Source organism: Felis catus, chromosome C1 (assembly GCF_018350175.1).
Source record: "Felis catus isolate Fca126 chromosome C1, F.catus_Fca126_mat1.0, whole genome shotgun sequence".
Taxonomy (NCBI): domain Eukaryota; kingdom Metazoa; phylum Chordata; class Mammalia; order Carnivora; family Felidae; genus Felis; species Felis catus.
In genome coordinates, this window is record NC_058375.1 from 43,264,429 (window position 1) to 43,288,848 (window position 24,420).

At 56.4% G+C, this 24,420-nt stretch overlaps 1 protein-coding gene across 2 annotated transcripts in view; it reads right to left on the reverse strand.

Annotated features, from left to right (window-relative positions):
* The window catches only part of GLIS1 (GLIS family zinc finger 1), a 229,394-nt gene that overhangs the window by 14,394 nt on the left and 190,580 nt on the right, over positions 1-24,420 (reverse strand). The window contains exons 5-6 of one of the 2 annotated variants that reach the window (XM_023258716.2): positions 7,547-7,708; positions 2,925-3,023 (exon numbers count right to left, since the gene is read on the reverse strand). In XM_023258716.2, the coding sequence (XP_023114484.2) occupies positions 2,925-3,023; positions 7,547-7,708 (261 nt within the window). Of the gene's footprint in view, positions 1-2,912; positions 3,024-7,546; positions 7,709-24,420 lie in introns of both variants that reach the window. The other variant, XM_023258715.2, reaches the window with a different exon arrangement.

A 24,420-nucleotide genomic window follows, 5' to 3' on the forward strand; every position in this document is an offset into this window, starting at 1 on the left:
AGGGCTGGCTGACCCCAGCTGGCCGTGTCCCACATGGTCATGTGACAGTAGGCATGCTGGATCCGTATATGGACTTGAGGTCACTGGCTGAGAACAAGCCTGGGTGGGCAAATCCTTGGCCAACAACCCTTAGCCGTCTTTAAGGTAGACTCGAGCTCCATAGCCAAGAACGTCTTTGCCTTCCCAGAGAGGCCAGATGGGGACAGGGAGTGGCCAGTTGAGGCCCTTGGGACACCGGGCCATGAGGTAGGAGCGCATCTGGAAAGGAAGGGGCCCCTCTCCTAGGGAAGTCCCCAAGCCTGACTCTCAGAGCCCTGAAGATTTTGTCCAGATCCTCATTCCACCTGGGACAAAACAGACCCAGAGAAGGTGAGAGCCTTGTGTCACGTCACACAGCAGCTGAGAGTCAGCCCCAAGGGTTTTTCCACCTTCCCAGGCCAGAAGGGCTAGCACCCAGGCCTGGGGAAGGCGTGCCCAGCCTCCCGATGGGCCCTCGGCTCCCTGACCCAGCAGCTGTTTTCCATGTAAATTAAGTTTCTGGCAAAAGAGGGCCAAGGCATGTTCTTGCAGACCGCAATGTCGATCGGATTAGGAGCAGCAGGAGAGGAGAATTAAGGAAGAAAAGCATTTCTAATTCTCTCTGAAACGCAGCAGGGCTGCCAAGGAGCTGTCATAATACAAGGGTCGCTTTACCCAGAAAGATACATCGTCCCCGATGGCTCCTAATGGATGCTTATGGTTGGGAAGTTTGCAGATCTGCGGCCCCAGGTCCCTGGGGCTCAGTGCGAGCCAAGCATGGGGCCTGGGAAAACCAGGGCAGGATTCTGGTCCTCGGGCACCAGTCTGCTCGGGATAGAGGCCTCCTTGGCATGGAGCCCGGGCCATTTTCTGTCCCTGCTCAGGCCCTTCAACCTGAGATCAGTAGAGAGAGCTCAGGCCCCGGGGACAGGCAGGTCTGGAGTGGGACCCTTGGCTCCGTCACTCCTGCGTTGCACAACCCTGCAGATTTGTTAACTCTCTGGGCCTCAGTTTCCACGTCTAAGATGGGGGATTAAAAACTGCCCACCCCCTGGATTCATAGAGAAGACTAAATGAGATACGGTGTGTGAAACACCAGGCCCAGCGCTGGGTTCAGGTTCAGGTTCAGGTTCAGGTTCGTCCCTCCCTCACCAGAGTGAATACACATGTGGTGTTTTCACCAGCAAGCTCATGTGCATACTCTGACGGTGTCCCTCCTCTCCTCTTCTGCTTCCAGTGGCTCCCCATTGCCTGCAGGATGAAGACCAAAGCCTCAAGCCTGGCTGTGCCCCTGCAACGTCTTCCCAGCTGAGGCCTGCCTGTCCCAGACCCATCTCTGTACGCCCCCACCCCACAGGACTGAAGTAGTTTTCTTTCTCCAGCCTCTAGACTGTCTCTGCTTTATTTGCAGCTGTATCTCGGAAAACAGTACGTGCTCCATAAATCTTGCAGGGCAAATTAACAGGCTCTCCTTGCTCTGTTGTCCACTGTCACGCTGATGTCCCCGGATTGGCCCTGGTTTTCTCTTCACCCCCCCCCCCCCCCCGCCCCCGTCCTCCCTTGCACTCAAGTACCCACCGCACATGGCCCTGGTGCTCTTCTGGAGATGCGGGATGAACCGAGAGGTGGGCTTTGCACCAAGTAGCTGTCCCATCCCCCTGCTGCACTGGGTCCCTCTGTGGCTCACACACTTGTTGTCCAAACAGAACTCAATGCTTTCTTCCGCAAGCCTGCTTCTTTCTTAGACCCTCTGTCCTGGTGAAGGGGGCCACCACCATCCTGCCCCCCAGAATCTGTTTCTGCTACTCCTCTGCCAACCCCCTTCTCCCCCGCCCCCGCCCGCCATCCCACTCTGCCCCAAGCCACCCCCACCACCTCTCCTGCTTCCCAGCAGTGGCCTCCCTGCCTCAGGTTTCCCAACCAGCCCCAACCAATTCTCCATATGGCCCCCAGAGCCATCTTTCAAGGTGACACGTCCCTTCTCTGCTTAAGACCCCTTGATGACACCCACTGTCCTCAGGATGGCCCAAACTCCTCGGCAGAGCTTTGGGCCTGTCACGTCTGCTCCCCGCAGGACGCCTCTCCTCCTTGCATAGCTGCCTGGCCTCGAGACAGGCAAGGTGCCTGCTGTTTCAAGCTTTAGTGACTCTTGGGAACGCTCTCCTTACTGTCTTGGCCTGCCCAGTGCTTAATGACAACATGCACCAACTTCTTCTTGGAGCTTTTACTTTGGGCTAAGTACTGTTCTACACCCTTACTGTAGATGTACTAGTTTAAGCCTCACGGCAACCCTCTACACAAGTCCTCTGTTGCCCCCATCTGACAGTTGAGGAATATGAAGAAGAAAGGCGCTAAGAGATGTGCCCAAGGCCACGGGCAGGCTGGCTCCAGAGCACACACAACTGCAGTCCACTGTCCCCCATGTCATTTCTTCCATGGACCCTCTTGCTCCCACCCTTCTCTGTGCCCCTGACTATTCTCTGCATCCTTCCATTGCCATCTTTATTATATTATATTGAATTATCTCTTTATGTCTATCTCTGCCTGCCAGGTCTCCATTGGAGGAGGACACCATGGTTTTCCATTTTTGTATCCTCAGTGCCTACATGGGGCCCTACATCATGTATTACTAAACGAGCCATGGCGAGTGGGCAGATGGATGACAGAGAAGCCGGTGGATGGTCTGCGGGCAGATAGATGTCTGGCCGGCTGGAGGTAAGGAAGTGAACTCTGGGGCCAGGTGGGAGGCAGATCCCGGACGATGGACAGGACCATCCTCGGGCGTGTGGGTGAATGCACGTAAGGAGTGTGGGCACCTGGCTTGATGCTGGACAGGTGTCTGGGAGGCCAGCGGGGCATCTGCAGAGGTGGGCCTGGAACGAAGACCGTCTTACCTTCTTACGCACCTGCTGCTCTTTAGCTGAATGGGCCTTCACGTGCTTTCGGAGGGAGCTGGGGTCCGTGTAGCGCTTGGAGCAGCCAGGGATCTGACAGGCGTACGGCTTCTGTAACATCAGAGGTGCAGAGGTGGGGTGAGTCAGGGCCATCTGTCAGGCCCCAAGGTCATACTGTGTGACCTGCAATTGGGAGGGGGCAGGCAGCAGGTTCACACCCTGTCCCTCCCTCTCTGTCCCCAGCCAGGAAGGATCCAACTCTGCCAGCCCTGCCCACAGCCTCGTAGTGAAGGAGGGGTTGTGTCTCCATTCTACTCTCGTGCTGGAACCTCAGATAAGTCGCCTCCCATCTCTGAGCCTCACTCTTCTCCCTTGCAAAATGGGGCCAACTGAGTTCTAAGGATTCTCCCAGCTCTGACAGTGGCTCTGAGAAGAGTACACCCTTTGAGCCCACGGCTGCAGAGAAGGTGTGAGTGGACAAGGAGTACAGTGAGGTGGCGGCCTTGGAGAGGAAGAGGAGGAGCAGGGGAAGAGAGGGGACAGCACAGGGCCAAGCTGGAGTACGGCAGGGCCCCAGGCTGGGAGTGACTAATCACACCTTGTAGTGGGTCCAGAGATGCCAGACTGCTCTCTGGACCATGAGAAAACCAGATCCTCATCTGATGATCACGGGAAGCTGGGGGAAGGTGGATCTCAGACACAGGCCTGGGGAGGCTGGGGGTCTGTGCCCTTTGTGTACTTCCTCTTAGGGGCCCCCACTGCTCATGTAGAACCAATCCATACCCTTTACCACCTCCCCTGTTCCCCTGTTCCTGCCTGGGCCTCATGCTGCTCTCCCTGCCTCCAATCTCCCCTCCCACCACAGCCAGAGAGCCTTTCTCACAGACCTGGCCATGCTCTCACCTTTGAAAAATCCTTCCATGGCTCCCTCGTGCCCTCGGACACAGCCCATCTCCCGGTACTGAGGGCGCGCTGTGACTTGGGCCTACTGAAATTCTCACCTCTCCTCCTGCCCCTGTCCTTGTGTGCCCACCCACCCAGCCCTCCTGGAATCTTCTTTCTGTCTCTACCTCCTGATCTTCCCAAGGGCACCACTGTGCACCCAGCAATGCTGGGTGGTGCATTTCCTCGGGGGATAATCCCTTCGGATTCATCTCAGGTCCCAGGGACTGACCCAGGAAGTTGCTCCAACTGAATTCTGAGCTCTCCCTTAGGGGCTCCTGCTGAGGCTTGAAACAGTCCATCCCTAAGGCCTCCCTTTTTGACTATACCTAGTGGTCCTGATTTCTCAGGGCCCTCCGGCCTCTAGCAACTAGCAGGGAGGGTGTCTGCAGGATGTGGTGCCTCTCACATTAAGTACCGGGGACCACTATGTCCCTGTCAGACATGCCCATGTGGAACTGCCCCCCTCCCCCACCCCAGACCTCAGGCAACTCTGTCCCTGCTGGCCTGAGGACAGGCCAGTCCAACTGCAGACCCAGGGACCTCATGGGGAGGGGCAAGCAGAAAGAGATGACCATACCTTGGTGCTGCCACGGACAGTTGCCAGGTTAAAGAAACGGAGGAGAGCAAAAAGAAAGAGACAGTGAAGTGAGAGGCTTGCCGCGCTGAAAGGAAGGTGTGGGGCAGGAGGGTGGAGGGCACACTCAGACGTGCCCTCCCCAGCCGCGTGAGACAGACATGCTTGCACACACACACATGCATGCACACACACACGCACACACACATGCACACAACGCTATGGGCCTGCTCCCACCCCAACACATGCACGTACATACACAGAGACATTCTCTCTCGTGGGCCCTGCCCTGTCCTGCCCCAGGCCCCTTCCCCGGGGGATGCTGATACAAATCCACACGTTTTTGCCAAAAAGCAAACAAACAGAGCTCCGTGTGTGCAGGCGCGCTTGCCTGGAAAGGGCGCGAGGCCCATCTCTGTGTTTGTTTTTCCAGGGCCTGACGTGTGCAGAACATTCCTCCAGCCCCGCTCCTCCGTGAGCCCTCAGGAAACCCTGTGGCTGTCCCAAGCAGCAGCCAAGCCCCAGGCCTGGAGTCACTGCCCCAGCTCCGAAGCCTTGTTAGTAACAAGGACACTCGTGATGGTGTAGTAAGGACACAGTGCCACGGCCGAAGCACAGATGAGGAAACAGAGGCTGAAGCTTTGTCCAAGATCTCGCAGTAAGAGTGTGCCAGTGACACTCTGTTAGCAGGCCTCCTCTCGTCTGGGTAAAGGAGAGACCATCGCCCCCTGGGGCCGTGGCAGTCAGGACTGAAAGCCCACGCTGAGTGCCTGGGGATGCGGCAGGGTTTGCTCAGCATTCAGTCAGCGAGTCAGAGGAGGGAAAGGAGGGACTCACATTTGCCATGCAGATCGTGTGTCAAGCCTGTCTTTGCATCATTTCAGTTGATTCCCCTATGATGTAGGTGTTTGAGGAAATGGAGGCCTAGAGAGGCTAGGGGCATTTCTTCGAGCTCTGAGACCAGGTGGAGGGCCAGAGTTAAAACCTGGCTGGCTCTCTCTAGTCTGTTCTTCCACTTTCCTGCCCGTGGGGAGAACCCTCCGATCTCTGGTGCCAGAGGGGAGCTGGGAACATGACAGGGTCCCTTCTGGAAAACAAGGCCCAGCCTGCATGGGCCTGACCCACTGGCCTCTGGGCTGTGGGTGCAGGGCTTGGCGGCTGTACCTACAGGCTTCCCCAGGACCTTTGGGGAGATGAAGGCCTGAGATAACCCCGTGGGCTCATTCTGGGCCTGACCTGACCTAGTCCTCAGAGCTCTGTTCACACACCAAGTGGGGGCCAGAGGCCTGTTGCTTTGGGGCTGGGTCCAGGAAATGCAGCAAGGAGGGAGGGAGGAAGGGAGTAAGTCAGAGTAGGTGACCCTGAGAGGCCTGGAGGGACATTGCTCAGGCTGGGGGTGGGGCGTGCAGAGAGGCCTGGTGCTGTGGGTGCTGCCTTGTGGTCTCTGGGAGATGTAACCAGGAGGCTTGGGCACAAACTGTGCCCCTCGGGACCTGGGTGGGGGCCATGGGCCCCAGGGGCTGGGCTTGTGAGATGGTAATGAAGGCAGGGGTTTGTTAGAATGCCTCCTCCCTTGTGTCTCCAACAAAGCCTGTGATAATGCAGCCTGAGAGGGGAGGGGTGGAGAGAAGGGTCGGGTTCAGCCGGGGACAGGGCTCCTCCTTCCTACCCTGTCCCTTGTACTCCGTTCCACCTCTCCAGGGTGGCCGATACACTGGCTTTTCCAGCAAGGGCCACTGGACTCTGCCACTTAGGAGCTGCGTGACAGTCTGTGACTTAACGTGAGTCTCAGTTTCCTTGCAAAATGAGGATAATGGCCCTTACCTTGTGGGTTGTTGCCAACATTAAACTCGAGGAGCGCGTACATGATACTGATTGTGAAGAAAATGTATAGACCATTCTGCCCAGGGCCTGGCTGGGACCCAAAACAGTGAGCTCCCTATGATTTCTGCCACCCCCTTCCCCACCATCTTCTTTGGGTCTTGGCTTTCCCAGCTTATTCACATCCAAATAAAGGGTTTGGATCAGAGGGCCTCCAGCTCTGACCACTGTTGTCTTGTGGCCTCCAACTTACCCTGGAGGGGTTAGTCGGCCTTGTGGGCCTCTGTTTCCTCATCTGTGTATCTGGTACTAGACAGGCTGGGCCGGATGGCCACTCGGGTCTCCCAGCCCCCGACCAGTAGAGCTCCCCAGACATCTGCCCAAAGAGCACAGGTACATGGACTCCGGCTGTGGAACTATCTCCTGCTGTACATGGGGGCTGGGCTCCTACCAGGCTGCACACACACCCTCACACAGGCCCTGTAAGAGGGGTGTGAGGCCCAGCTCGGGGCACTGAACCTCCTGGAGCCCTGCTTCCTCCATCTGTCAAATGGCATAGTGACTGACTGGCCTGGTCAGTATGAGATGGTGGACACGATGTTCTAGAAAGTGCTCTGTTAACCTCTGAGGTCTGTAGGCATGGGAGAAAACGGGGAGACTGACACTGATAGAGCTTCAGGTTGTCACAGTTTGGCCCAAACAAGGGAAAGGGGGTGGACATATAGGTATCTGGGGACCAGAATTAGAGTCTCAGGCCCTGCTCACTTCAACCCCTCAGCCACCACACTCAGGGGGTAAAGAACAGCTCTGGAGAGGCTCTGGACTGTCTGCACAGAGGGCGTGGGGTGGGCGGAGCGGGGAAGGCCTGCTCTGGGGCTGGCTGACAGGCCCGGGGAGAGGAAGAGGGTGGTGAGCCCACTCTCTCCACAGGGACATGCCTGGCCATTGGTGCCTGGGCCAGTATCCACAGACTAAAGCAGTGGTTCTCAACTCGGGGAGAGTTTGCTTCCTCCTCCCCAGGATGTCTGGCAATGTTGAGAGACATCTGCCACAACTGGGAGAGGGAAAATTGCTCCTGCCTGTCTAGTGGCTGGACGCCAGGGATACTGCTAACTGTCCTACAAGGATGAGACTTCCCTCTCCCTGCATGCCGTCATCCCGCCCAGAACGCCCAGCGCTTGGGACGAAGGCAGGGTTTCTGCGAGGACCCTGGGTGCTACCCTGCATCAGACGAGTGAGGGACTGTGCACGCCTCCCACACCCCTTCCCCCTCGGCCTCTGCCCTCGGGCCTACCGTGTCAAGGTGGGTGCGCTGGTGCTTGGCACGGTCGCTGGAGTTGCTGAAGGCCTTCTGGCAGCCTGGGTGCTGGCACAGGTATGGCTTCTCGCCCGTGTGGCTCCGCAGGTGAATCTTGAGGTTCTCCAGCCGTGAGAAGGCCTTGCTGCAGCCTTCAAACTGCAGGAGAGGCCGGTGAGGGGCGTTCCGCAGCCCCCGGAGGGCCCACTACTCAGCCTGGAAATGGCCCCCCGTCTCCTCTGCCCCCAGTCCTGCCCAAGGCCTCCAAGTGCCCTGTTTCAGCTCCCCATGAAGTGATCAGGACCCAGACTATATCTGGGAAGCCCTGGTGGGTCCAGAAAAAGTACTCCCCTGACTTAGAGATGGCTCCCGGTGCTAGAAAAGAAAGCGGTCTTTCCAACTCTGGATCTGGAAGGATCCCAGTGGCATGTGGAAAGGACACACGGCTGTTGGCAACCCTGAACGGACAGACAGGACAGCAGGTGCAGACAACCCGCATTCGGAACCTAAGGCCTAGATTTGAGTGGGGCTCTGTCCCAGTGAGGCTTTGGGCAGTGCCTGTCCCTTGACCCACCCTGTCCCTTATTTCTTTGCCTACAAACTCGAGACCCTGTGGTCACCACCCAGGGCTGATATGAGGGCCTCAGGGTGGGGGGACGATGACTGTCAAAGGGCTTTGTCCACCTGGAGTGCGGCGTCGGTGCTGATTGCTGTCAGAGTAACAACCGTATGTGTAAACTCAGGGTCTTTGGTTTATCATTTGGCTATTTGTCCAGTGCCCACCATGTACCAGGCCCCATGCCGGGCGGTGGGCATGCAGCAGGTACAGCACAGACCTAGCGATGCCCTTGGCCGGAGTGGGGGTGGACAGCAACAAATGCACTGCCTCCTCCCATGGCTCAGGCCGCCCCATCTCCGTCCCACAGCCTCTGTCCACCTCCCGTCTGCCACCCCAGAATCCTCTAACTGCTCACTCCTCCCCACGTGACCACCCGAGATCTCTGAGGTAACAACAGGACCCCGCTGCTCCGCCTGAGGCCCTGGGATGCCTGAGTGGCTCAGTGAAGTGTCCGACTTCGGCTCAGGTCATGATCTCACAGTTCGTGGGTTTGAGCCCTGAGTCGGGCTCTGCACTGACAGCTCAGAGCCTGGAGCCTGTTTCTGATTCTCTCTCTCTCAAAAATAAATAAACGTTAAAAAAAAAATGTTAAGCCCTGCACCCTCCACGCCTTCCTGCCCCTCCCGACTCCCACCCACACCCTCAACACGGCAGGAGCCCACCGGGCAATCTCAAGCCTTAGATCACACAAGTTGCTCAGCAAGGTACGTCCTCTTTCTCATCACCATCCATCCAATCTCCCCTCAGCCTTCAGAGTCCAGCTTGAATGCTGCCCCATGGCACATTCCCTGGTCCCCTCGTGTGACCGGCCGCTGCTTCCTGCTTCTCCTCAGTGTCTGGGGGGCCCAGCCAGGCCGGTGTTCCTGTGGTGGGCACCACGGGGTGGGAAGAGGAACCGACACGCACCCGAACCTGCTCTGTCCACCCAGGCGTGGTGTGAGGTGTTGAACCACACCATCACTCTGAAGTGTGAGGCCTCAACACCTCAGGGACAGACGCTTCATGTGGTGATCACAGGTGATCACAGGTGTGGTGATCACCCTGCAACAACAGGGTGCAGGCCACGACTGACCCCAAAGCCCAGGTGGCTCTGCTACGCCCACTCCCTGCAGGTGGGCGGGGGGGGGGGTGACCCTTGAGGAGGACGAGGCCAGAGGAACCAGCTCCTTTGCCCAAATCATTAGTTTCATCCTCCAGCTCAGGACAGACACGAGGACAGAGACTCGAGAGACCATGACTCTCTCTCGGGTGAGCTCCCTTCACATCTGTCTCTCCCTTGAAGGCCTGGCCGCAACGGCAGGCCACGCTCTACTGGGGCTCATCCGGGGCAGGCCGCCTGCAGCCGGGTTTCAGAGCCTGCCCCGCCCCCTTCTCCCAGATGGTGCGCCTTTCCCATGCATCAAAACCAGGAGGAAATCCTGTTTGGGGAATAAATAGGCCACAACTACTCCCTTGCCCTCCTGCAATGGCCCTGTGCCAAGTTCACCCCGAAATGAGGTGGAGGAGCCACGGCTGGAAAGCGGGCTGCCTCTTGGCACTCAGCCGGTCCCTCTGTTCCTCCTCTGGCCCATGCCAGAAGGGTGGACATCTAAGGCCGAGGGGCAGTGACTCCTAATGTGCTGTGTGCTTTTCCTGACTCTGGGGGCGTCCACCAGACCCTGGAGACCGGTGTTTCATCTTCTCCCCGCTGGCCAGCCTCCGTCTCGGCAGCGTCGCTTCGTTCAAGCTGTACCCCTCCTGGGTACCCCACCTTCCCTTCCAATTCGTTGATATTCTAATTCATACATTTTTCAAAAGCCCAGGATCCGCAAGCTTGGTGTTCATGGCCTTCCACCACAGCCCCGATGCCTCTCCTGGATGCACACCCACCGTGTGTCCTGCTATAGCTGCATGGGAGTGTGATTCTCAATGTGTCAGGAACTTTCATGCCCCTGGGCCTTTGCTTGAGCTCTTCCCTGGGCCTGGAATGCCTTTCCCTCCCTCACTCATCTTGCAGACGTCTACTAGAGGTGCTAAGCACTACCTCCTCTGAGAAGCTTCCCCAACCTCCGTGGCCCCTCCTTGGTCACACCCTGAGTTTAGGGGTTAGAAGATTTTTGCTGCACACTCACTTCTCACCATGCCTCTAGGCTGAGGGTTTGGGAGTTCCTTTGACGGCAGGGCTGGCATCTCATTCACGGGACAAAGGGTGGGTTAGAAACTTGAGCCAATGGGAGCACGAACAGAAATTCCCAGGCCTGGGGACGTACGTGCCCTTGTGAGTGCACCCCCTTCCCTCCAGTGTCCATCGAAGTACCCTGATACCTGTGCCTTATGTCTGTGTCACGCCCACGTACACTGGCCCAGCCCTGTCCTAACCCCACACCCGCGGAACCTCCCAGAGCTGAGTCCCAGGCTGGGGTGCGGCAAGCAGCTATCGGGGTAGAACCCCCGAGGTGGGACCAGAGGTAGTAGCAGTAGGTGGGGAGAGGTGGCTGCCCCATCAAGACTGTTCCAGGGTGAGGATGCTGCAAGTACCACGGCAGAATAACACCCCCATGAGGCCAGCACCCAGACATGCCAGGGACCTTGAGGCCATGGGGGCTCTGTCTGCAGCTGCCTAGGTCCACTCGGTCCTCCCCATTCAAGCACCGCACAGATGGCCCACAGAGGCAGAGAGAGGAGGATGGCACACTTGTGGGTTCACACCTATGTGCACCCTCTCTGTTGGGCCCAGGATTGTCACCAGGGTGCCCTCGTATCCCTCCACAGCCCTAGGGGCAAATATTCCTCTCCTCCTGCCAGGAGCTGGGGCTCAGGGGACCAGCACAGCAGTCATAGACACCGCTCTGCCGTGGGACAAGCTGGGCTTGTGTCCTGGCTGCTCAACTCCCTGAGTGCTCCGGGAGGAGTCCCTCCAAGCCTTCGAGCCTCAGTTTCCTCATCTGTAAAACTAGGTGAGTCCTTCCAACTGTGGAAGGTGGCTGTGAGGGTGAAACGAAAGAGTGCCAGGTTAAGTGTTTAGCTCAGCACCAAGTCCCCACCTAGTGTTGTCACTGCTGCTCCCGGGCAAGGTCACCAAGCAGGTAAGCAGCAGGTGGCATTCTGCTGGGGTGGCGTCTCCCGGGCCTGCCCCTCTGTAGAGTGGAAGGGTGTGTGTGTGTGTGTGGCATGGTGGGCTCCCGCATCTCCCCATGTCCCGTTTCCACTTCTCACTCCTTCACCCCTTACCTTGCTCCCCATCCTCCTCCTCCGGCCTGGCAGCTTGGACTAACCATCCCATCACACCCTGTGCTTTCAAACCCCTTGGCTCAGGTGTAGGGGGCGGTTAGCCTGGGCTTGGGGCCTGGAGCAGCATGGGGACTGGGGAACAGGATGGGGGCTTGAGGGGCAGGTGTCCAGGGCTGTCCTGGTTCCACTTCTACAGGAGCATATGCATCCTGGACAGGTCTGTCTCCCCTTGTCTCTCTACCCTGGGGATCCAGGATCTGGAAGCCTAAAGCTGAAGCCTGCCCATCTGAGTTTCCTATGAGCCCCTCCCTGCTGCCTTACAGCCAGCGGCCTCACCAGACACCCCTACGGCCCTTCCCGCTCTGTGAGTCTATTTCTACGCTGCACATTTAGGTGGGTCACCTCCACTCAAGACTCTCTAGGGCTCATCATGCCTTCTCACAGCCAGCTAATCCCCTTAGCATTGGAGGCCTCCTAGGGTCTGATGCCACACAGCCTGGGGTGAAGGGTCCAGACTTGGAAAGCACAAAGTCCAGCAAGTCAGCGCCCCCTCTGTGCCTCAGTGTCTTTCTCGGTAAAACGAAGACAGAAACCAGCTCACGGAGTTGGTTGTGGGGTGAGACGATGTGCATGTGTGCATGACACACAGGACATACTCTGTAAATGTCATCACTGTTATTGTGGTGGTGATTCTTTCTATCTTGCCCTCAGAAAAAAACACCAGCCTAGGTCAGGTTTTACCATGGCAACCCCATGTGGTGTCCTTTGGGTGCCAGCAACAGCCTCTAATGAGAGCAAGGCAGCCTTTTGGGGGTGGGAATGGCCCGATGGGGCCCCATCTACTGGCCGTGTGGGGGCTGGGAGGTCAGCATGGAGAGGTGCCCCACCACTGTTGTGTTGTGGGGGTGCAGATGCTGCTGGAATAGACACACGCGTCTTGTAGCAGAAGGGTCCTGTAGCATGGGTCTTGGCTTTGTTTCTGGCTTTGAGCTTTGGTTTCCCTGAGTGGGGTGGAAGATGGGTCCTAAGGCAATGCCACTGTGACCCAAGGATGTAAGGATGCTTCCATGGGGTCTGTCCCCCAGAGGGTACACACAAGGGCCTTCCTGACATTCCTCCCACAACACTCCGGTCCCCTGGGGTTCGAAGGCAGACTTTGCCCTGGACAGACAGACCCCTTCCTCCCGGCTGTCAATGTTGAGGTATATAACCCTGCAGAGCAGACCTCCTGGGGCATCCCTCACCCTGTTGCAAGGGGGGCACAGGGAGAACTGTCCCTACTGTACCAGAAGGGCCAAGCCACAGTCAGAACTGCCCTCTCTCGCAGAAAGAAGGGACTCCTCAATCTTCAACCCGAGGTGAGCAGGTAGGACAGACCCCCTGACTCTGAAAGTTGTTCATGCACCCCATCCACCTGCCCCCGACCTTATCACTCACCCTCACTGCTGGTATCCCATCTGCACCTGCCCAGGCTTCCACCTATTCACTTCTGGAATTCACTCTCATCCTCTCATCTTTTTGCACATTGATTCATATCCTCTGCCTCACTCAGCTGCCCCTGTATGCCTGGCGGCACGCTGGGAGCTGAGACTTCAGGGCAAAGAAGACCACAAAAGACCCATAAGTCCAAACGAAAGACATGTATTCAGCCCCAAGGAGGGGCTAATCTCAGGGGGCTTCTAGCTGGGGAGGTCAGGGGTCACTAAAGCCTTCTTAGAGGAGCCGGGACTTGACGCCCAGGCAGGGTTTGGACAAACAGGGCGGGAAGCACAGGGAGACTGGGAGGGGTGCTGAATATTCTGGAGATTAAGGGGAGCAGGGAAGGAGAGGTGGAAGTAGAAATGGGAATTCGGGGGCTCCCTTCATTCCCACCCATGCAGTGGTGATCCATTCTAGAGCAGGTAAGTTTAGGGAGTTTTCGATCCCATTAAGACACCACAGAAACTGCCCTGTGCACTCACTGATGTGGCCCAGAAAATGGGGTGGCCCGAGGCTATTCACTGGAGGGACTCCGGTGCCACTGCTGCTGGCTAGACTCCCCACTAACTGGACCTCCCACCTTCCACCTAGATGCCTGAGCCAGGAACCTGTTCCCTCCTCCCTGGTCGCTGTATCTGATCGGCCACCAGGTCAGGGAAATGCCACCTCTTAAACCATCTTTCACGTGCACCCTCTTCTCTTCTTCGCTGCCCCGCTGCCCTGGTCCACACCCCCTGCATTTCTCACCCAGGTGACTGAACTAGCCACCATCTTGCCTCCTGCCCCTCCTCTCTCAACTCATTCCCACAGGATATCTGGGATCTAGAACGAAAACTGCAGCCCACAGGTCTGTCCCAGTCCCTCCCTGCTCAAACCCTGCACGGGTTCCCTAGTGCCTGGGGAGTACAAATCCTCACCACGGCATCCCAGCTGGTGTGATCTGGTCCCCGGTGACAGTTTGGTGGTGCCCGCCCCCTCCAACTCCCACCTCCAAACCGGCGTGTTTCAGTATCAGAGCGGCCTGGATGCAAATCCACACTTCCCAGCTGGATGGCCTTGGGCAAGTTCACTTCATTCTGCCGGAGCCCAGATTTTTCATCCATAAGTGGGGGCATCACTCGGGCACACCTGGGCACACAGTAGGTGGGTGGTCTCCGTGAACCACAGGGTGCATGCAGCATTCTGTCTTATTTGGGGTGAATGTGAAACACACCAGCTCAAATAACCAAACACACAACACATTTATCTGGCCAGAAACAAAGGCTCACACGCCATGGGCAGTAGAGAGGGTAGCTGCTGTGGACAGGAGGTACAAAGAGAGGGGAGAAGAAACAGAAAGGACTTTTGTCTAAAAAATGCGAAGAAATGGGTGTTAGGGATTTCTTCTTTACTTTATGATGCAGAAACGTAAACTATATCGTAAGACAAAACAGGTGAATTCAGAATGATGTAAGTGACTGGGAGACACCCTCTTGGACACCTACCAAGGGCCGGCTGCTGTGTGTGTCTCACGGGCTGTGTCATTTAATCATGACAACATGCTCTGCTGATAAGCCTCCTTCTTAGCCCCCCTGTGCAGATGAGAAAACTGAGGCTCGGAATGATGACACCACTGGCTCAACTCACAGCTGGTAACCGGCGGAGCTGGGGTCTGATCTCGATGGCTGATGTGCCAGTCTGTCCCTATGTGTCCCTAAATACTCTGGCCATTGCCTCAGGAGTAAAGCACCAACCGCGGGGTTGCACTCAGCAGCTATTACTAGGATTTCCAGCTGGGCCCACATCCTGGGTTCCAGTCCCAGGCAAAGGCCAGGCCCGGCCCAGGATGTAGAGCCGACGCTGGGAGAGGAGGACGCCCTCCAAGAGAGGAGATACCACCGCACAGAAAGGAAAAACAAGGCGGCAGAGCAGAGAAGAAAGAGCACAGAGCACAGAGTCTTGAAAGGCCCAGTTTCCACATGTGGGGCGTGTTACAAGAGAAGATTAAAATAACGGGGGAAAATACCCCGGGAACCGTGAAGCCCTAGACCATCTGGAGTTTTATAGTAACAGGCAGGGGAGAATCAGAACCTAATTGAAAAAAGTCCACTGCAATCCATTACCGCTGCGTGCAGCTCACAGAACCAAGGGCAGGAGATGAAAGACGGGGGAGCCATCCCAGGAGCCGGGGAGGCCGAGCCAAAGGGCCCTTTAAGTTCTGGCTGGGGGTGGGGGGAGGGCACTGGGTCAGTTGTCAGAATCTGCAGGCCTGGGCTCACCTCACTCAGCAATCTGCCCTCTCTGAGCCTCGCCCTCATCTGTCGAATGGCTAAGCAAGATCACTCGGGGAAGCCCCAGCACGCTGCCAGACACACCTCTGGTGCTGAGCATGACCGTTCTCTCCCTCTGGCCCCTGGGGAAGGAGGAAGAGTGCCGTTCCACACGTAGGGCAACGCGCCGCATGCCACAGACCCCAAGGTCGTGCAGACAGAGGCTTGTTCCCGGGGGCTCCACCACCGAGAGTCACCAACTTGGGCAAATCGTGTCCCATCCCTGCCCCCATTTCTCTCCTCTCTAAAACGGGGCTGCCACTAACTACTGTTGCAACTGGCACACGGTAGGCGTCTAGCGAACGTCAAGTTTCCTCCCTGTCGCTGTTGTGGCCCGAAGAGGAGCGAGGGCCTGGTTTCTCATGCTCTGGCTAAGAATCTGGACGCAAAGGGCAAGGAGGGAGTTTTGGGGGAACAGGGCATGGGTGGGGGCAGGGGAGGAAATGCCTCCACTTTTGGCATTTGCCAGTGACTTGCTTCTAAACAAACACATTTCTGGTTTAAGGGTAAAATATATTGGGTTACAACAGTCTGGCAGGCCATTCGGGGATCAACTTCTCATTTTTGTGCAAACTTTTAACTTACTTTATAACAACGATTTGGATGTGCAGTGCCAGATTCTTCTCCAAGATGTCAAATAATTCTGTGTTTGGCCAGCTTGAAAGGCCAGCCAGCCGGGAGCTGAGGTCTACTCTTCACTCCCGCACCCCTGCAGGGGACTCTGGCCCCGAGGTTACTGTCCTATGAGGCCCTCTGGGGTTTCCGTGGAAGTCTCTTCAGAGCCTGTGCTTCGCCAGTCCTCAGGGGGTCCGGGCAAGAAGGGGAGGAACAGATATGGAAGGATCCCTGGGAGGTGAGGCTGGAGGGCCAGCCTGGACTCTGTGCGCTGTGAGCCCACAAGGGTCTGGTCTAGCTTTGGGCACGCAGTGCCATCGGAATAAATGGAGTGGGCAGATGTGTGTACGAGGGAGACTATGACCCTAACAGCAGCTATCACATTTACTCTGTACCTGGGACTGGGCCAAACTCTTCTTAAATACGATCTCCTTTGTCCCATTAGGACAGTGTACCACCCCCCCCCACCTCATTATACAGGCAGAAACAAAGGCCCAGAGAGTTTAGGGGTCAGATTCCCAGAGCTCATGAGGGAGGGAGCCTGGGTTTGCCTCCAGCGCCTGAGCTCTGTGCCCTGGGCCAGCCAGGACTGAGATCTGAGGCCGGGGTGGGGGTCTCTTCACAACTGCTCAGCTCTCTGCGTCTTCGTAATCATCCAGAGAGGCGGCAGGGCGGGTGGGGGTGGGGGGCGTGGCACACAAAAGGCAAAGGGAGACTGGGCCAGAGGCACCACGGCTCTCCAGGTTTCCAAGGGTCGGGATGAGGGCTGCAGACCCCTTGTCTTTCCTCACCAGGACTGCACTGGAGGCTCTTGGCTGAGAACTCTCCAGTAGAAGGTCTCTGGGCCAGAAGCAGGTTCTTATTCCCAGGCAGCAAGGGCCAAGAGGACTATGCCACCCCTCCAGGCGGGATAGGAGAAGCGAAGGGGCTCAGAGTCTGCTTGCGTAGACAGGTGGGATCTGGGGAAGCTCCCGGTGTCAAGAGAAGGTCAGACATCATTGGAGATGCGGAAAGAGGCCCTACTAGGGGCCAGGGGCCAGCAGAAGGAGACAGCACGGAATGGTTAACACACGCACATGCACCAAGCCCCTAGCCACAGACCTGGAGACACACACACACACACACACACACACACACACTCTGCCTGATACCTCCCCTTCCTACCAAGCTCCACATCAAAGACACAGAACCCAGGACACCAACACACAGCACCGATTTAAACACATGGCCACACAAACACGACTCACGTCACAGAGACCCAGAGGCCAGCACATACACGCTCACACATGAGCCAAGGACCGAGCTCCAGGCCCCACCACAGGCTCAAACGTACAACCCCCCCAGACCCCAGACATACTGACAGACAACCCCACGCACAGTACAGCACATGCAGGAACCGGCCCATATCTCGGCACAGGACGGCCTCATGATGGTTTGTGCGCACAGGGAGAAGACACTCACCCAGAGACAACATCCAGAAAGTCTTCCAAGAGGTCAGTAGATAAAGACATGCCCTCATAACATCTTAACACCCAACCCAGCCAGTCCTGTGGACACTCCCACTCCCACATGCCTCTCTCCACGGCTCTAGGCAGCCCTCAGGGGCCCACCGTATCTCCCAACTTTCCCATGGCAGCTGGACGGACTGGCTTGGCTTTGGGGAGGGCACACATGACCTTAAAGAACCCTAAGACAAGGCCAAGAACGCCCTCTGGCTGTGCTGACCTCTAGCCCAATGCTTCCTCCTCCTCCCCGTGCTCAGCCACCAGCCACACCTTCCTGCCTCCAGGCCTTTGGCAATGCAGTGTCCTCTTCACATGAGGTCCATCTACTTGCCTGTCTTGTCCTCCCTGTCTTCTAAGGCTTTGGCTCAAGGCTCACGCCTGCTCCTCTCCCCAGTCTTTCCCTAACCCTCCCTGTTTCCGCCCTTCTCTGAGCACCTGGGACTGCGTTCTGCCGGGCCGCCATCCTGGTGCCGAGGCCAGGACTGCCCGCCTCTCACTGCTCACCCTTGGTGCAGACACCACACATGCCCTGGGGCCTTGCCTGCTGCTGGGCCCGGTGTCTAGAAACTCGCCCCCCAGGAGGGGAGGCAGGCAGGCACAGGCCAGAGAGCCACATGCAGCCGACCCCATCTCCACGGCCAACCACCAAGCAGGAGTGCCTGGTCCCCTTTACTGAGGTGACACCTTTGCAGACGGCTGCAGTGTCCAACTGGAAGAGCTGCTTCGGGAGGAGGAGGGAGAGGGACCACGGTGAACAAAAGGATCCTTTCCAGTCATCAGCTCCAAACCCCACCGCCTTCCCCCAAATAAGCTCGAGCCCTGGTCTGGGCAGGATATCTCCCCACCACCAGCACAGCTGGGGTTCAGGGCCGGTTCCTCTTCCTGCTGGCCCCTGTGAGGCTCAGTGTTCCCACTGCAAAATGGGGTGACTCTCCTGGCCTGAGATGCATGTGATGGACGTCAGAATGCCATGCCCTTGGTACTGAATACAGGACAGGTGCTCAGGAATGTTAGTCCCCTTTTTGGCTCCTCTCTCAAATTCCAAACAGCAACAGCAGGGATGGGTCCAGATGCGAAAACATCAGGGTCTGAAGACCCGAGGCCAACTATGTAATCTTAGACCAGTCACTTGCCTTCCCTGGGCTTAATCACCCCAAGGCTGCCTGCCCAGGACGGGTGGGACAGTGGGCGTGAACGTGCACCAGGGTCATACAGGTGGCAGCAGCATAATTCCCAGTGTCCTAGGACTGCTTGGGGAGGAAAGAGACCCCAGACTTCCCACCCATCTCCTGAAAGAAAACCTCACATCAGGCCACCGGGAAAGATTACAAATGTACAACATGCAAAGCTCCCATCTAAGGTTGTGGGTGGGTGGGAGCAAGCTTCCCAGTGTGCACCTGGGAGTTAGATCGTCCGAGGATGTCCTATGAGGCTCCGGGCCCCCACCTTGAGGTGGGAGCAGCGTTCAGAACCAGGCCTGTGAGGGGCAGGAGCAGGGCTGGGTCAGACTAGGTCCCGCACGGGCAGCTCTGGGGGCGGCAAGGGCCACGGAGGTCGGTGGAGGAGTCACAGAGGCCCTGCTCAATGTTAGGAGGAACCCTAGCAGGGAGGAGGGGAGTGGCCTTTTCCCGATGTTCAGGAACAAAACCAGGCAACTTTGTGTTCACTGGGGCTGTTTGGACGGTACAAGATGGCTCCCAAAGCTACCGGCTCTAAACTGGGATGGACCTGCTACCCGAGGCCCAGCGGAATAAACGGGCCAGGATGACCCGCCTCAGCCTCAGGACCACTACCACTCCCTCATCTAGCCACCCATCACTGATCATTTCAGGGGTGCCAAGGTGGGCTGACCCTGTGCAGGTGACGTAGGGCCACACTCTGAATGAGGCCAAGCGGGCCCATGTCACATCCTCCTGCCATGGATTCGTAATGGGTTCTGAGTAACGGTGGGTGGAAGGAGAGGTGGCAGTCTTGCACTTGTACCTGAGCTAGTGAAGGAAGGTCACTTACAATTAGGAACAAATTACCCAAGCAAAAACCCCAAATGAAACCCAACCCATGGAGGGGATAAGAGCTCAAGAAGAGACACAGCAAACCGTTTTGGTGGCCAAGTGCCTCAGTCGGCAGAACACTTCTTCTCGTTGGCTCCACCAGCATCACAGCGACACCGTGAGAGGCGTTGTGGGGTTTCTCTGTAGCTGGGACTGCTGTCAGGGCCCCTCCGCCCTGTCCCCAACTGCCCCACTGTGCACAGTGACATCCAGCTACAAGCCAGGCACCCAACCGGTCAGCCACAGGGGAGCCCCCTGGGCCAGGTATCCCGGGAAAGTCCCTTTCCCTGCTGGGCCTCAATTCTCATCTGTTGAATGGGTATGTGTGGAATAGCATTATGCTTCTACTCAGGTGCCTCAGGGAGGAGATAACTTAGTAGAAAGCAGGGCAGACAGGAGTGAATTTCTGGCTTTTGGGTTTCACCATCCCAGGGACCGAATGGAAAGATCTCTGGAGACAGAGATGAGTCACGCACAGTTAATATTTCAAACGATTTTTTCTGCCATAAACCTAAAAGTGCCCAACACGGCGCTGGCACCGAGTGGGCTTTCGTAAATATCTGTTAATGAATGAAAGAACCGAGCAACAAACAACTGAGCCTCGAGCGACAAACAACTGAGCCTCGAGGGAAGTGAGGGGCAGGGAGACCCCTAATTAGTAGAGGTCAGGAGAGGTTTTGTCGGAAGAGCAAAGCTTCCTGTGTCCCTGCTCCTGAGACAGCGCTCCAGCTGCGACAGGGACAGAGGAGGGGTAGCAAGATGTGTAGACGGCTGCAGTCCCTGGAGGTGGAGAGGCTTTGGACTTTGCTCTTACGCCTCTGGGGCCAACCCCTGGGTATGCAACAGCACCCCCAGCTAGACTTGTGTGACCTGAAGCAGGGCTCTCCCCAGGCGGGGCCCAGGCCCCCTTACAGGCAGGGCTCCAGATGTTTCAGGAGGTCCCACACCCTGCACTGTGGGGGAGACAGTCTGAGCTGGCCCTGAGGCAGCCTTTCAGATGGACGGCACACAGGCAGAGTCTGGCCAAAGATGGGGCCGGACGCCGGACAGCTCAGCAGGTGCCAGCATGACAAAGGCCCTGAGGACCCCTCGGTTCAGTGTATGCCCCCACCCCCAAGAACTTAGATACAACTAAGAGGAAACATGGCAGTGTTCTTGAAATGCAAGCATGTAGATGCTCAGAATGGGCAGGGAGTTCAAGGAAAATGTCCACGTTACATTCCTTTCTCTCTCACTGGAGTTTTCAGACTTGATGTTTGAACCTGACGTAAATAAGTTAGCCGTGGACCCTTTCGGTGCACTGCCTTCTTTGACCCTCAGGGCACCCTGGACACAAGATGCCATATCACCATCTTTCACAGATAAGGAGACAGGCCATCCCAGAGAGCCTGAGCTCAGGGCACCCGTGGAGTAAAGAGGCAGCATCGGGACTGAACTGAGGGGGGGACTGATTTGTGGGGCAAAGCCCTTGGTCCTGCTCTTACACTGCATTCGACAAAAAGCAGAATGGTTAGGAAAACACTAGGCCGTGGGAAAGAAATGGCAAAAAACATTAAGTGTCTCACCTTACCAGAAAACAGCAGTACTAGCAACAACAGCCACCACACCGTTTTTCAGATTCCCTAAGAGCACTGATTGCCCTTAAAACCCAAATCCCCCCCGCTCTTCAGTCCAGCACAGGTTGGAAAACTCTGGAAGAGTCTGGGGGAGGCATCCCACCCCTCACCTGAGCCTCGAATGCCCCACGGTTCTGAAGGAGAAATGTGGCTTCTGCTGGGTCAGGCGTGCTGTCTGGCTCTCCTGGGAGCCTTCTGTCCCTCAGACAAAGGGAAACACCCTGTGGTCACCCCACGAAAGAAGACCAAGTGAACTGAAAAAAAAGTGTAACCATATGATAAAACAGAAAGGGGTCCTTAAGGAGAAACACGCTGCAAGGCACTTGGCCGAGAACCAAGGGGGGCGGCTGGAGGGGCGTTCCGGGGAGCAGAGCCCCTCCCAGAAGCCTGGCCCTGCAGAGCTGAGCCCAACTCAGGGGGACGCCTGGAACTCATTAGCATTATGTCAGGAATAATGTAAAATTAAAACATTTAGCTTTGGCTTCTAAAATTAAGGAGGACAAAAAGAGAAGGATGCCATTGTGCTGAGCCATGCAGCTATGACTTGGGCACCAATAATTTACAGAATATAAATCTCTGCCTTGCACTTGGGCCCAGCCCAAGACTGAGGACTGAGCGATGAGTCTGTAGCTCTGTCCTGGGGCAAGCCAAGTTGGGAGCCCGGGGGCCGGGGGGGGGGGGGCGGCTGGGGGCGCAGGGCCCAGGTGAGGCTTTCCCACTGCTCACTCCCCACGGCAGTGCCAGGTTCGCGACCACCCTGCCGCTCTCCTCACTGGCCCCTCCTTACCTCCCTGGCCACTGTGCTCAAATCCATCACCTATCCTGCAGTCGGACAGATTCCTAGATCGCAAGCCTGTCCTTATCACTGCTCAAAACCCAGTGATGGCTCCCTACTGCCTTCAGGATAGGACCCAAGGCCTTCAGCCTGGTGTTTCCAGCCTCCCAGCATCTGACCCTGCAGGCCTTCCTGCTGTGGCTGGCTCCCCAAGCTCCTGTTTCCTCTCCGGGTGCCAGTTACACCGACTACTTGGGCTTCCAGAACTTCCTGTACTTTCTCAGCTTTTGCATATGCTGTTCCCTTAGCCTGGAATTCCCTCAGGCATCAGGGCTAAACTCCAATAGTGGCTCCTCTGCAAAAGCTCTGGGCTTTGAGGCAGGCCCTGGGCCAGAGACCTCTCTGGGTCCACTCTGGTCCTGGGATAAAGGCAGGATGGCTGGGCCAGACTATGTAGGAACCCAAGACTCAGTGTTAGGACTGGCCAGTCTTTGGAGGGCCTTGTGTTACAGATAGGGACATCGAGGCAGACCAGAGAGGGCAGGGCTGACCAAGGCTTCCCTGGCCCCCCCCCCCGCCGCCCTAGCTTTGGCCCCTTGGATTCTTAGGGCAGGCTCTTTCTGCTCCCACAGGCTCATTCTGGGGTATAGAGTACCCTGGAGTCACCCAGGCCTGAGTTCAAGTTGCAACTCCCCTCCAGCTCCGTGACAGCTGCAAACCATCTAACCTTTCTGAGGTCCCGCGTCTGTCAGCATTACAAGAATGGTAATGATAGCATAGGGTCACCCCCTCCTAGGGCTGTGCAGAGTCAGCATCGGATACTGCTGCAACACCGACCATCACCCCCCTGTGCAGACGGAGAAACTGAGGTCTGAGGCTACAGAGGATGGGGCATCAGTGACAGGATAGAGTCAGAAGCTCCTGCCTCTGGGAAGGCAGTCTGAGTGCAGTTCACAAAGCCTGACTTGTTTCAGTGACACAAGATAGCAGTTCATTCAGTTCTTTACTCGCCATTCATTCATTTCCTCGTTCACTCACTCACTCAGCTAAGTGCACAGAACCAGATGTCCAAAATATAATGTAGAGAAAAGAGCAAGTAACCAAACAGTAAATACAGCATGATTCCATTCTAGTAAAGAGTATAATTATCATATGTACAGAGAAAAGTCTGGAAAAATACTCTAAAATGTTAAACAAGGGGTATTTCTGAGTGGTGTAGTTAGGAGTAACTTTTCCTTTTTTTCTTTGTACTTCACTGTCTACTTTCTACTTCTTGATAGGTTACACTTTTGTTTTTAATTTTTTAATGTTTATTTTTGAGAGAGAGACAGACAGAGAGAGAGAGAGAGAGAGAGAGAGACGGAGCATGAGCGGGGGAGGGGCAGAGAGAGAGAGAAAGAGAGGGAGGGAGACAGAGAATCTGAAACAGGCTCCAGGCTCCGAGGTGTCAGCACAGAGCCCGATGCAGGGCTCGAACTCACAAACTGTGAGATCATGACCTGAGCCGAAGTCGGATGCTTAGCCGACTGAGCCACCCAGGTGCTCCTTGATAGGTTACACTTTCACATTTTTTTACTTTATGTTTTATGCTACTCTGTTTTGTTGGAAGTTAAAACAGAAAACCACAGTGGTCAGTGTAATCCTTTCATAGCCAGATTGAGGTTGCCGAACCAGACTTCTCAGTTCTCCATGGGGCTTTGGAGGAGCCGTCCTGGGGAATAGGACCGAGGATGCTCCCACCCTCAATGTGGAGCCAGAGAGATTGAGTCAGGTCTGGACCTGACATGTGCTCCTTCCGTCCTCTGTGATGTGGGCAAAGGACTTTGCTTTGAACTCAGTTTCCTTCCACATTAATATATGGGGGCAACACGATGACCTCTAGAAGGGATCTGAGGATCAAGGAAGACATGGATGTGACCAACTTTCCAAACGACGGGAGAGGAAGCCCATGACAATGACAGCTGTGTACCTGCATCAGGGGACCCAAGGCCCACCCCCCTGGACGCCCTGAGGGACACAGATGCCTCCTCACAGGATGATATCACTGAGCTGTTAGATACACAGTGGCCAATGATGACTGAAGAGTCTCTGGAGACGGAGTGGACAGTTTAATTAAATAATGGTGACAGACGGCCTCACTCCTAGGGCAGAGGACACACAGGCAAGTCTGAGCCACAAGCCCAGATGAGGGAGAGCAAGGTTGCAGTTCACTTCCCGGCAGCAGCCAAGAGCTCAGAGCACTGGGGAGGAGACAGCGCTCCTTCTACACCCATCTCTACGGCCTCGGCTGAGTGTCTGGGGACACGATTCTGAGCCAGCTGGATGGGGTGTGGGTTTCGGGTCAGGCGGACCAAGGTTCAAGTCCCAGCTCTGCTGCTTACTGGCTTGTGTCCTTAGGCATGTAATTAGCCTCTCTGGTCCAGAACTGTCTTCTGAAAAGAGTCAACAAGCCTTCCTTGTGGGTTTGTGGTAAGGGCCAAATGAGATAAGAGGTGGCAGGGCCCCACCATCTTTGGGCTTGGGACAGGGCTCCACCCAGCAATACAACATGACAATGACGGGAGTCACACTCCATGCAGCCAGTGCCACTGCTCCCATCACTGTCTACTTAGAGTGCCCTTCTGCCCCTGCCCCTGGCAAAATCCTGCTCATCCTCCAAGCTTCAGCTCATATGCCATCTCTTCCAGGGAAC